The 14,238-nt window shown below is 36.1% G+C and overlaps 1 protein-coding gene across 6 annotated transcripts in view; it reads left to right on the top strand.

Annotated features, from left to right (window-relative positions):
* LOC106871937 (metalloreductase STEAP4) overlaps positions 1 to 11,550 on the top strand; it is a 33,184-nt gene extending 21,634 nt beyond the window's left edge. For 3 of the 6 annotated variants that reach the window (XM_052968375.1, XM_014918700.2, XM_014918701.2), the window contains exons 2-3: positions 4,609 to 4,665; positions 10,016 to 11,550. In XM_052968375.1, coding sequence (XP_052824335.1) covers positions 4,609 to 4,665; positions 10,016 to 11,391 — 1,433 coding nt within the window. In that variant the 3' untranslated portion in view covers positions 11,392 to 11,550. Of the gene's footprint in view, positions 1 to 4,608; positions 4,666 to 5,900; positions 6,081 to 10,015 lie in introns of those variants that run through there. The other 3 variants (XM_014918707.2, XM_014918705.2, XM_052968376.1) reach the window with 2 other exon arrangements.
* Positions 11,551 to 14,238: the final 2,688 nt, after the last annotated feature.

Below are 14,238 nucleotides of genomic sequence, written 5' to 3'. Positions count from 1 at the left end.
GTGGACCCAAGAAATATTCCATGCCCCCCCCCCCCGGGCCATATGGCTCCTGTTGAGAAACCCTGGTCTAAACTATGTATGGGAGGTGGCTTTGTTGGATAGGGTATTTGGCTTATGATCGTAAGGTCATGAGTTCGATTCCTGGAAGTGTGTTGGTTCCTTGAGCAAGGCACTTTATTTCACATTGTTCCAGTTCACTCAGCTGTCAAAAATGAGTTGTACTCATATTTCAAAGAGCAAGCCTTACTATGCTGAATCCTCCTGAGAACTACATTAAAGGTACGTGTGTCTGTGGAATGCTCAACCACTTGCATACTAATTTCACGAGCAGGTTGTTCTGTTGGAACTTTCAGCATCATAACTGACAGAGTGTCAGTGTGGGAGTATTAAAAGGAGAATTATGATTGGCAGTTTAGTAAATGAAGAATATATTGTCCAGATGAGTACTCTATCTTCAGTTCTCTCTTTGATGAAGTTTATGGATTTCAAGTGTAGAAGTCCGTGACAATATGTGCATGTTAACAACCTGGTTATTATTGCAAATTGTTATTTAGAATTACACAAGTTTGCAACTTTGAAGATTGACATTGAATACTGAAGTCTACTTAGATGCTATAGTAGCTATAGCCAAGTATATAAGAGGAACTCATACTATTAGGGCAGTGAATTAGCTGAGTCATTAGAACATTGGCTTTTTATGTTCTGAGTCCAAATCCCATTGTTTCATCCTATCCAGGGTTGATAAATACCAGTCTAAGGTATATTGGCAGAGTCATTAGAGCATTGGACAGGATATCTTGCAGCATTTATTCTGGCTTTTTTTGTTCTCAGTTCAAATCCTGCCATGATTTACTTGTTGCTAAATTTAATCCATCACCTGGTTTAATCCATCAGCTGGTTTAATCCCACCTGGTTTAATCAAACACTTTTAAGGCTTTTGGTGGAGTCCACTCTGTTGCACACATTCAGGCTATTTTACCTGTTTAGGAATACCTTCCTCCCTCCCACCAACCATTATTCAGAGTCATTGTAAAGATCCATAGACATGGCCTTTCCTTCTAAGTAAATGAGAAAAAAAACCCAAAAAGCAAAGAAAGAAAAAAGTGAAAATAATGGATCTGAACAGATTTGGAGCAATTTCTTTTAAACTAACAATCAATCAAAAGCTTAGGTGCATCACTTGCAGTGAAATATGTGATAATTTGAGCAAATTTAAATTCAGACTTATAGACTTTCCAGATAGCTATCCTATTGTAACAGATTCCTTATTACAATGTTTCTCAAAGTAGGTTCTAAAAAAAAAAAATTCTGAGGTTCCATGAAATAAGGTGTTTTTCAATAAATTTTTATAAAAATTTAATTTTATGAAAAACAATGCTATTCACCATTTTCAAAATAATACATTCTTATGTGCAGCAACTTTTGATTCATTAATGCCTAATTAAAATTAAGGTGTTAGGGGTTGTCTGTAAAATATAGGTATGGCTTCTGTGATTTTTGGAAAATTGTATAAGGGTTCATTGCCAAAATAAATTTAGGAATTACTACTCTGTTTCACTGTCATGCAGAATTATATTTCTTACATAATCTAGAGTTCACTTTGTCTGGAGAGAACATTTCCTATCAACCAGAGAAGTAATATTAAGATGTCATACTTTAGATATAAAGTGTAGTTGCTATAATACCACTACTAATATTCATTTTGTTGCCAAATTAATAGAAACTGTTCTTACATCCAGCTGACTATTCAGACTTACAACCAGAAACTATTCTTACATCCATTAATAGAAACTATTCTTATATCTGCTGGATGTAAGAAGAGTTTCTATTAATTTGGGTAGTTTAAAATTTTTGATTTCTATTTGCTTAAATTACTAATTACACTGCTATGAAATAGCAACCAAATCTCAATCACATTCCTTGAAAAAGGGAAGGACATACAAATAATGTAGTTCTACATAAGCCATTCCTAGCTTTGATCACCTCATCTTTTGATTAGGTGTCACAGCTAGAATGTCTTTGATAACATTAGGCAACAATTTCAACTTTTTTTGTGTGTGTTACAGACACATAAACTACTGATTCCTATCAAATTTCTGGTGCTAATTTCAGATCTGATTTATAAATTTCTCAATTATGTCCAGATTTTGTGTAACTGAAAACCCTTAATTTTCATTTTTTTCTCACCCGCTTTTATTACAAAAGTTGTTTAAGCTACTTTTCTGTGCCACATTTTATGTTAAACATACTTAAATAATTGATGAACAGAGATTTCTGGCTTAAGATAAGATAGTGGAATTCTGCTGGGAGAATTACCACCCCTGTGCCCAACCACCCCCTTGAAGGGCATTAGTATTTTGTTGTTATTACCGAAAGGCAACTTCCTGTTCTTAAGTGAAACTTTGGTGTTTCCTCTTCCTTTAATACTTGTAGGATGATGAGCTCTCCTTCTGCAGGAACCATCAATAATCTCTCATCATATTTGGGTTGAAATCACCTTGGTATCTATTTTCTTTTACTGAAATCTTTTGATGAAAGTGCTCACCATGCTCATCACTAGCTGGGAAGAAGTCAAGATGAGAATGTAAAACTGTATTTTCAAAGACATTCTGCATCCCATTTTTTGGGATGTTTTCTTCAAGTTCCCAGTTTTTAGTCTTGTAGTTTCCAAGAAACTTTTTTGACCTGTTCAATAAAAGATGTTCATGCTCCTAGTTCAATCTCATTTACATTAGATGGAAACAAGGAATCGTGGATGACACTGTGGGTATGTGGCCCAGTGAAAACTCCAGTTTCTAGGTTAGCATTTGTCAATATTCTTTTGAATTTATCCTTTAAATATTGGAAACCACTTCTTTGATGATTCATACTCGTCACAAAATTTTTCATAAGACCAAGTCTAAAGTGGAGTGATGAAAGATGTACTTTCCAAGGGTGAATGCGTTTACCTATAACATGCTCAGTTCTAGATGGTCAGTAATGTTTTTTGTAGTGGTTCTTGTCATTTCTGCTGCTCCGTAGACACAAAAAGCACATAGGCTTTGTGTAGCCCAGCTGTAACCCAAGAAGTAATAATACAACTTCAAGGCTGCCACAAATATTTCATATGTGGTCCTTATATTTGATGAGTCTTAGCAGCAGTTCCATTGATTCATAAGTCTCATTAAGGCAAGTGGCATGTATTACAGGTATTGAAGGCTTTTCATTGCCATTGTGCAGTAATACAGCTTTAAGGCTAGCTTTACTAGAGTCAACGAACAGTCTCCATTCTTTTGGATCATAGTGAAAGCCAATCCTTTCCCTTAGTTCGCTAATATCATAGCAGAAACAAAATGTTTTCCTCCTGTAAGTAAAATGATGAAAACTGTAGATGGCAATGGCAGAAATGGGAAACTTTGTTTAGCTGGAAGAAATTCCATTCTTGAAGTCTGGAACCAAGCAACTCTGGTTTTACTTTTGGTAATTCCAAATTGCACACCAAGTCATTTAATTCTGCTTGACTTAACAAATGTGGGGAACTAGTTGCATCTGGAACATATACCCCATCTTTCCCTATTTCTATATCATTAGTAGAATCTTCAGATGAACTGGTGGAACTGATGGTGGATTTGTTTCATTGTGTGGTACTGGTTTATTGCTGATTTGTAGTTTGGGTACATGATTTTTGATTTGTTTTTTTCTTTGTGAAACCAGCAATCTTTGTCAAACAAAAATAACAACCATTGAAGAGATTTTTCATCTCACACCAAACCTTGGGGACTGAGAATGGCATCACTTTTCTTTTACCATTCATCCAAGCTATTAGCATTGCATTGCACTGTGCACAGCAGATATGTGGTTCCCAGTCCCGCTCTTGCTTTCCTAACTTACAGTCAAAATAATCTTTGTAGGCAAGTTTGTTGTTATGTTTCTATGTTGTGAATTTGGTGTATATTGTCCACATATATAGTAAAAGTTGTCTGGGTGATTTACACAAGCACATCTATTTGATTGCATTTTAATTACCATACAATATTTGGAAAAAAAATGTGGAAAGTAATAATCACAATGTAGAAAATAAAAGAAATACACACCGTAGTACAAAACAAATGCTATAAAAACACACCAAGTTACCACAGCCTATTACTTGTTTACCAACAGAGAACTTCAACAACTGCCCTTCTTGACTGTCATATAGCAACTAACCATTGGGCCATTACTATGCCCTTGACTCAGTGCTACCAACTCAGGATAAATTTTATTGATCAAAATTGTAAGAATTTGTATATAGTTGGCAAACAAAACTTGCTTTAAACTTGAGAAGCAAGTTTCATATTATTGGCGTTAAGTCAATTAAAACCAAAATCTGGAGGTAGTAGGAAATTTTACTAAGTGATTTGCATTCTACACAAAGTTAAGAAAAAAATCCAATTATAAATTTGAAATCAGCATACTGAAATTAGCAAGGAACACCTATTTGGTCTTCTGTAACAAAATCTTCGTTGCCTAGTGTAATAAATTAGCTTGATTGCTCTGGCCTGATGAAAAAGATTAAGTACAGGAATCGTTGAGTCACTCCCTAAGCATTCAGTTTGTGTAAATGCTTTAATATTTCTTTGTATTTTATAGTAAAAATGAGCAGTTATGAAATTTTGCTGAATTCAGATGATTGTCCATTTTGTCATGGCAAGTACAAATGATATCTTATTTATATACTATAAAATAATATATATTCCCATACTAGTGTTTGGTTTACAGACTACATACATAGCTATTAGGAGTTTGACAGGTTTAACTATTCCCCTCACACACACACTCACTGGGTTACACATGTGTATGCAAAATACACATGTGTACATATTGTTTTAAATCTATGAACATAAGGTTGAAATCCTGGTTATGCTTGTGCATACTGCGTTGGGTTTCAATTTTTTAGTACAGAATCGACTTTCCATTACACCCATTTGCATGTAACAGCCAATTAGCATCACTTCTTAGACATAGTTATGTATGACTAAAAAGTTTGCTTGGCACCTTCATGGCTTCAGGTTTGATTCCACCTTACAGCATTTTGGGCAAATATCTTCTTATATAGACTTGAGTTGACCAAAGCCTTTTAGGTGAAATATGATTGACAGAAACTCTATATAGGAGCCCATCAAAGGAGCTGTTCATATTTCTGAATAGTTTTATCTATCTGTTGTCCTGTTTAACTATAACATGGTTCTTGGATGCTCTTAATGGAGTCCACTTTATTGCAAAAATTCAGTCTAAATCTCTGGTCTGATAATAAACCCCCTCCCTCCCTCTCCCCCTCTCTCTCCCTCTCCCCCTCTCTCTCCCTCTCCCCCTCTCTCTCCCTCTCCCTCTCTCTCTTCCTCCCCCCTTTCTCTCTCCCTCTGCCATCTGTCTTGGAGGTCCTGTAAACAGTCATGAGCACTCTTGTTTCTCTGTTGATTAAAACATAAAAAAAGTTGTGTTTTAATGTGCTCTTTTACCAACAACATTATTAATGCCATATGTGTGAATATATAAAATATTAATCACACTCTTATGAAACATTCCACCCTCTATCCTTCCCTGTCCACTCACCCTGTATAATTCTCTGTACCACTTATTGTTCCTTGTAGGTATGTCCCTTTGTACCTTGTAGGCATGACCCAACTCATCTCCACCATCATCTATCTTTCTCTCTCTCACTTTGTTTGCCTGTCTTTGTCTCTGACTCTATTTTTCTTTCCTTTCATTTCCAGCTGGGGTAGACAGGTATCTCCTCTATAACTAGATACCTATTTTCATCACTCTATTATACTTTAACCTGTCATGTGGCATGAAGCCACCTCCCCCAACACTACTCTCCTACTCAGTCAGGGATCTTTGTCTTGCAGGTTATGTGGTGACCCTGCTGGTGCTGGTGCCAGGTAAAAAGTACCCAGTACACCCAGTAAAGTGATTGGCGTTAGGAAGGGCATATGGCTGGAGAAACTATGCCAAAGCAGACAATGGAACCTGGCACAGCCCTGTGGCTTGCCAGCTCCTGTCAAGCTGTCCAACCCATACCAGCATGGAAGATGAACATTACATGATGATGATGAGGATGAGTATGTATAGCATGTGAATATATGTGAATATATAATGTATATGAACATAGTCATGGTCAAAAGTCTGAATATGAAGAAGAAATTTAGGATATTTTAAAATTTATTTTGACGTCTAAGTATAATGAAGAAAGAATGAGCACAGGCATGGCTTTGTGGTAAGAAATTTGCTTCCTGACTACATGATACTGGGTTCAATCCCACTGCATAGTATTTTAGGCAAGTATCTTCTACTATAGCCCTAGGCTAGCCAAAGCCTTGTGAGAGAATTTGTTTAACAAATTGAAAGTAGCCTATTGTGTGTGTGTGTGTGTTTGTGTGTGTGTGTGTGTGTTTGTGTGTGTGTGTGTGTGTGTGTGCATATGTGTGTGTGTGTGTGTGTGTGTGTAGGTGTGTGTGTGTGTGATGTGTGTGTATGTGTAGCTGTCTCTTTGTATTGACATTGGGATAGTTGTAAATGTGTGTCACCATCATGCAAGTGGTGTCTTTTGTTTCCAGTCTTTTATGAAAAGATGTTTAGAAGTGGCTGTGTAGTAAGTAGCTTGCTTATGAACCACACGGTTCTGGGTTCAGTTCCACTGCGTGGCACCTTGGGCAAGTGTCTTCTACTATAGCCTTGGGCCGACCAAAGCCTTGTGAGTGGATTTGGTAGACGGAAACTGAAAGAAGCCCGTCGTATATATGTTTATATATATATGTATGTGTGTCTGTGTTTGTCCCCCCAACATCGCTTGACAACCGATGCTGGTGTGTTTACATCCTTGTAACTTAGCGGTTCGGCAAAAGAGACCAATAGAATAAGTACTAGGCTTACAAAGAATAAGTCCTGGGGTCGATTTGCTCGACTAAAGGCGGTACTCCAGCATAACCACAGCCAAATGACTGAAACAGGTAAAAGAGTAAAAAGAGTAAAGAGAGTCATGGGAAAAATATTACCTTACTTGTAAATAGGCAAGGGTGATGACAGAAAAGGCATCGAGTCATAGAAAATTCCACTTTAACAAATTCTGCCCATTCATGTGAGCATGTAAAAATGAACATTAAAGCAATGAAGACAATGATGAAAGAAGCACTCTGAACGTATCTATATAGCCATAAAGGGGTCATGAAGGCTGTTAAATAAATATATATATATAAATTACTGTTAAATAAATAACTATATAAATAACCATTTCTACTTTAGCTCTAAAACAGCTTATTGAACAGAATTAAAAGAGAAAAGAAATTCACTCTATCTTAGTTGTAGGGGCAAGATGCTTCACTATCTGATTCCCCCATACCTCATCCTCTAACCTTCTTCATTGCTATAAATCTTCGTTACCCACGCATGACATCACATTATTTTCTCCTATAATACTAACAAATTCATTCTGTGACCAGCAAGGGTCATAGAATCATGAAGGGGCACATGCCATTGTCTACAAGGTACAATAGGACATGCCTACAAGGTACAATAAGTGGTACAGAGAATTACACAGAGTGAGTGGGTAGGGAAGGATAGAGGGTGGAATGTTTCCTAAAAATGTTTTTGAATGTTGTAATCCATATATTCACCTGATGAAAACAGTTTTTTTTTGTTTTTCTAATGATGTAATGGCTCTATTAATCAATTAAAAATTTGTTGGAAACAACTGTAGTGGATTGGCACCTTATCCATCATCATCATCATCATCATCATCATCATCATCATCTAACATCCATTTTCCTTGCTGGTATGGGTTGGACGGTTTGACTGAGGACTGGCAAGCCAGTAGGCTGCACCATCTTTATGTTCTGAGTTCAAACCCTACCAAGGCCAACTTTACTCTTCATCCTTCCAAGATTAATAAAATGAGTATCAGTTGAGGACTGGAGCTGATGTAATCAACTTACCTGCTCCCCAAAATTGCTGGCTTTATGCTAAAATTTGAAATCAACATTAATGTCAAGAATCCTTTACTGATTTTATATGAATGAAAGGTTCTGAATGTTTTGAAGAGTGAAATCAATACTAGTCGAAGGTTTATTTTGTTGGAACAAGCTGAAAATTTCAAGGATGAAAAACCAGGCATAACAGGAAATTAAATGTTAAAAAAAATGAACATTATGTATAAACATGCTTGCAGATATTTTTTTTTTTTTTATTTATTGAATTTTTACTTGCTGGTTCTGAAAGAAAAGCAGTTCTTCTGACTGTTGTAGAACCTCCAAAACTGGTCAGATTGAGTTTCCATATAACCTTTTTGATACTAATTCACCTGAGAATGCCTCAAATTCTATGATATAGACTTTTTGTTTTAAAGTGATCTGAATTAAAACCTTCCATCAAAATGTTAAGTTATGTTCCAAGCACCAGCTTAATAATGGCAGAGTTACTTTACTAAATTCTTTATAATTTTCATAATTAACTGAAACAAAGACAGTGATTTTCAATAAAAATATGATAACAAAAGAAGATAAACTCACAGGTCAACACCTTCAGGAAAGGCATGAACATGAGCAGGGAGGAGATACCAGAGGCCAATGTTTTAGGAAGAAAGGACTGGATATTGTGGTTAATATGGTGCTTATAGGTAGGACATAAGGGTGATGTGAGGTGGAGAAATGTGTGGGTTGCATGTACCTGCATGGCTAAAGAAGTTTGCCTCTTGACTACATGGTTTTCAGATTTAATCACTATGTGGCACTTTGGACATATGTCTCTTACCATAACTTCAGCTTCATCAAAGTCATGTGTGTGAAATTTAGTAGATGGAAATTGTGTTGGATAGTTGGTAGTTAGTTAGTAGGATAGTTCCTGCTTTTTAATGGTAAACATAATCAACTTTTATCTGGTTAAACATGACTACCCTTACCTTTGTTTTTTATGGAGTACAATCAGTTGCAAACATCCAAGTCATACCTCTAATCTGTGAATATCTTCATCCCTTCTTCCCACCTGTCTCAAAGACACTGTAAATAGTAATGGGTTCTGTTTTTTCCTCTTCTAACTAAATCCTCCATGCCATAGAGCTGATTAATCTATACTGATAGTGCTTAAACCTTTCTTCATTAAATGTTTACTTCATCCTTCTTCTTCTATGTTGGCTATTGTGTGAGTGTGGAGGCGCAATAGCCCAGTGGTTAAGGCAGCGGACTCGCGGTCATAGGATCACGGTTTCAATTCCCAGACTGGGTGTTGTGAGTGTTTATTGAGCGAAAACACCTAAAGCTCCATGAGGCTTCAGTAGGGGATGGTGGCGAACCCTGCTGTATTCTTTCACCACAACTTTCTCTCACTCTTACTTCCTGTTTCTGTTGTGTCTGTATTTCAAAGGGCCAGCCTTGTCACACTGTGTCACGCTGAATATTCCCGAGAACTACGTTAAGGGTACACGTGTCTGTGGAGTGCTCAGCCACTTGCACGTTAATTTCACAAGCAGGCTGTTCTGTTGATCGGATCAACTGGAACCCTCAATGTCGTAAGCAATGGAGTACCAACTTGTGTGAGTATCAGCTGTACACTCATCACTTCATGGTCCTCTCCTTCCATACTGGCACTGAAGGAAATGAGATGTCTGGAGATATCCAGACAATCTCTGCTCTGGTTCAAAATAATGGCATGCAGAATTTGAAATTTTTAGAAAATGGCATAATTATTGTGAGCTTTTCATCTATGAATGTTTATACTATTGTTCATCTCCAATTCAGCCTTGATCAAGCAAACCCGTCATCAAAGACAGTCTATCCTTGACTATTCCTTTTATATCTTGAAGTATATTAGCAAATAATTACTTCCATTTTTTTTTTTAGTTCAAGAACCTGATTTGAAGGAATTTGACTACTATGTCTAACAGAATGAGTAGCCATAGAGAAGCTCTGCAATTCATTCATTTTATGTTTGTATTGCATATAATCCTTTACTCTCCTGTACAAACACATGTAATCTTAATTAAGTTTTACTTTTTATTTCTTAACAGATACAGAAACTATGGAAAACCAAACAATTGGCATTCTTGGTACAGGAAACTATGGAACAGCATTAGGGAAAAGACTTTTACAAGCTGGATATGAAACCGTTTTTGGTAGTCGAAATCCACTTCAACGATCCTTTATCACCAGAGATAAACAGTTGAGCAACGTCAAAGTGGACTCTGTTAAAAATGTTCTTACAAACAAGGAAATTGAAATTTTTATCCTGGCAATTCCTTATTCTAGCATGGAATCCTGTCTTCGACCACATAAGAATGATTTGGTGGGAAAAATTTTCGTTGATATCTCAAATCGCACTAAACCAAGTAAATTTGAATCAAATGCAGAAAATTTAGCTATCATTTTCCCAGATATTCAGTTTGTAAAATCTTTTAACACATTGTCTGCTTATGCTGTTGAAAGTGAGAACTTTGGTGGTAGCATAAAAAATTTCGTCGCTGGAAATAACAGACATGCACGAGAAAGAATTATGCAATTGTCACGTGATATTGGGATTCCTCCCGTTGACTGTGGTAACTTAGGTGCTGCAAGGAAACTGGAAGCTTATCCCCTAACTCTTATGTCAGGATGGGGTATACCTAGTATTTATACATTAGTGACTTTTCTGGTTTGGTTCATAGTTGTAACTGCAAAGATTGTAATATACTACACTAGCCACAATCTTCAAATATCCTGGTATAGAATGCCACTGACGTTTTTGAACAAAATAGTCTGTTTGACAGCCATTACATTATTAGCTTCTTCTTATTTACCAGGTTGCTTAGCAGGATTTTTACAAATTTACAATGGAACAAAATACAAAGATTTCCCTAAATGGATGGACAAATGGATGAAATCTCGCAAAATGATAGGACTTTATGCTCTTCTTTTCAGTTTCTGGCATGCTGGGATGTCTCTGGTACTTATTTCCCCTGGCTATGCTAATTCATGGTACCTTACTAGTCCACATGCTAATTCCTCAGTTATCTCCCCTTATGAAGTACATCTGAACCTCAAAGGCGAATCTTTAATAAGTACTGGATTTATAGCCCTGTTCTTAATGCTTCTTGTTGGAATTTCCTCTCTTCCAAGTGTTAGTGAAATACTCAACTGGAAAGAATGGCGTTTTACTCAAAGTCACTTAGGATATGTAACAGTGTTTTTCTCAGTTATGCATGTCTTTATCATAGGCATGCCAAACTGGCTAAAACACCCTTCGAGTTTTTTTTACTCAAATACCTTCACATGTTGCATACTTCCTTTGTTGACATTATTCTTAAAACTTGTTTTGTGCTTACCAGGGGTTAGTTGTTATGTTGACAATATACGTGCAGGCTGGGAGAGAAGAAAACCTGAGAAAATTGAAAATGATATTCCTTTGTAATGAAATTTCAACAAATCTGTCAAAAACTAAATCTGTTCATTTGATAAATGAATATATTTTTCTATGAACATTAAGTATTGATCTGTACTGACAAACAGTTTCATCAAGCGTTTATTAAAATTTAAATTAATCTTGAATTTCAAGTTTAATAAACTCCAATTTTGTTTCATATTTGTTCCTTTCATCATCAAATTCATAAAATATCCATCGTTACATCTTTCATTATTACCTCTGAGATGAATGGTACTTGCTGTTTCTATAGCACTAAACAATTGTAACAGCTTTATTTCCATACATTCTATTTAATCCCTGGGCATTCCTGGTGTAGAAGATATAAAACTATAGTCAACGACATGACATCTGTAAACATCCACCTTCATTGTTCAGTAATCATATATCTAGGACTGTATCATCCGATATACTCTTCATTTTTTTAAGATGGTAGGCTGGTCATTTGGGAAATATTTGTCTACTATATGTACCATTTAGGTGTGCATTATTTTACTTTCCAATTTGGCAAAGTTCTAGGTATGTAAAAGACAGTGGTGAATATGTGTTATTCAGAAACAGCAAATTAAAACAGTGACTCGTCTTTCTTGTCCTTTCTCTCTTTTTATAAAGGAATCATGTATGTATTAGAAGCATGTTCTTTCACATACACATCTAAATACAACAAAAAGGCCAAAATACAATAGTTTTAATGAAAATATACTTAATAGTTACAAGAATGGGACTGATTACTCAGTAATGCATATCTTTATTACAAATAGTATTTTTACGTATTGGTGAAAATACTATTATCACAAAATGTGTAACTGTTACTATATATATCATATATCTTTACACTGCATGGATAGTGGGAGTTGAAGTTGAGGTATCGTCCAGTGAAGATTGGCTTGCAGTATACGGATGTCCTGAATTCATACTTGGTGCATGTTATTAATATGTCCAGGAATGCTAGCTGATTGTTTTTTCCTTTTTCTATTGGGAACTGTATGGATGGCTTTATTGAGTTCACATGATCCAACAGCACTTGGACATCTTCCTGGTGGGACCAGAGTATGAAGGTGCCATCAACATATCGCAGCCATTGGGTTTGTTTTAGTAATGTTAATCCTAAAGCCAAATTCTCAAAGTATTTCATGAATATATTGGCTATTATTGGTGATAATGGTGAACCCATAGCTGAACTCTATTCCTGTCAATATATATCAGTGTCCATACTGAAGTAGGTAGTTTCTACACAGAAGGTCAACATTTCCATCAAGTGTCTTATTGGTTCGATTCCAGGCAGTGACCTTAATAATAATAATAATAATAATAATAATAATAATAATAATAATAACAACATCAAAAAATACCTTAGGAATGAGAACCCAGGTTCAAAATTTCCCCAAGATACCTGATGAAGGCTGGAGGGTATCAGCCGAAACGTGTTAGCAACAAACAAGATGAGGACAAATATCCATCAGATATAAATAATGTAAATAATGTACATAATTCCTCATCTCTTAAATATAGAACCGTATTATCTAATCAGAACAGAGCCAACATTAGACTTCAATGGAGACATATAGAGAAACTCCATCAAAACTAGCTCATCTTTCAAACCATCTGACTTTCCTGTGTAAATGTAGAGACTCAAAGCTGATACCACCTGGCTTGAATATAATGACACCAGTGGATTCATATAAAGTTAGAAGAGTAGTGGAAAGGGCACGACATGCCCTAGTCTGCGATAGGATCCATTACAACCGTTGGAAAAAAACATCAACTAAATAACGAAAATTATAGTAAAATACTACCCCCGATTTGTACAAATCTTCTGCAAGTCCCGGATTTCGGCAAATAGTACGCCACCATTACAGAGTTCGATATTCATATAATGTCAAAATCATTGTTATCTAACGACGAATCCTACTGGGTGAAGAAGGACCGCTAAGGGATCTTTGACATATATACAGGTATTTTTAACGGGGTAGAAATCTCAGAACTCACGGTCTTCTCTATTATGAACAGGATAAAAAAATAATATATGAACTTCTGTTATAGCATTGTTAGAGACAACATGCTTGGAAGTGCATAATAGAAATGAACGCAACAGGGACAATTTCAGAAAGAAGCTTATAAGAATATTCAGTCAGTTAGTAGAAACACTGTGAAAGCCAGTAGCATTGGATTATAAACTTTTAGTGACAATAATGTGGACAAAACCAAAGTACTCCAATTTGCAACTTTAGATGTATCGACCACTGCGTTCTGAAAAATATGAGTCCCTAGTGTCAACAGGACAGCCTTACAGGGGATATCTTTAAGGCCGAGACATACAACATCGCCTTGTTCAGGAACAGAAAAAAAAATATGAACTTAATTCCATATCACTTTTAAAATTCACCTAGAACCTGAAGGATCGCAGCTTGAGAAACCTATCTATCATGTCAAGTGCTAGACCAGAAAAGTACAATGCATGGAGTAAAAGATGTAATCTATACGGAAAATATCCCCAACAAAAGGGAGAGAGAGAGAGAGAGAGAGAGAGAGAGATTTTTTTTATTTTTTTCCCACGTACAAAACCCTTCAAATGCAAGTTTCAAGCATCTACATCCTGAAGAACGGAATGGCGAGTGAATTCTTTATACAGCCTTAATAAATATATTTTTGTTTCTCTACAAAACGTATTGAGTTCCATGCTTGTTGTTTCAACCAAAACATAAAAACGACTTTATGGGTGTGTATGGGGGGTGGGGGTTAACGGAACGCAACGCACCCTGGTTTTTATTAACAGTTAGTTATATATCCGTGCGACTTCTATTTCTGACCTTTCTTCTTTCTCCTTTTTCCCCTCTT

The sequence above is a fragment of the Octopus bimaculoides genome, chromosome 5, assembly GCF_001194135.2.
Source record: "Octopus bimaculoides isolate UCB-OBI-ISO-001 chromosome 5, ASM119413v2, whole genome shotgun sequence".
NCBI lineage: Eukaryota > Metazoa > Mollusca > Cephalopoda > Octopoda > Octopodidae > Octopus > Octopus bimaculoides.
The sequence above is the reverse complement of the archived record's forward strand: the minus strand, read 5'-3'. Positions and strand labels throughout refer to the sequence as shown.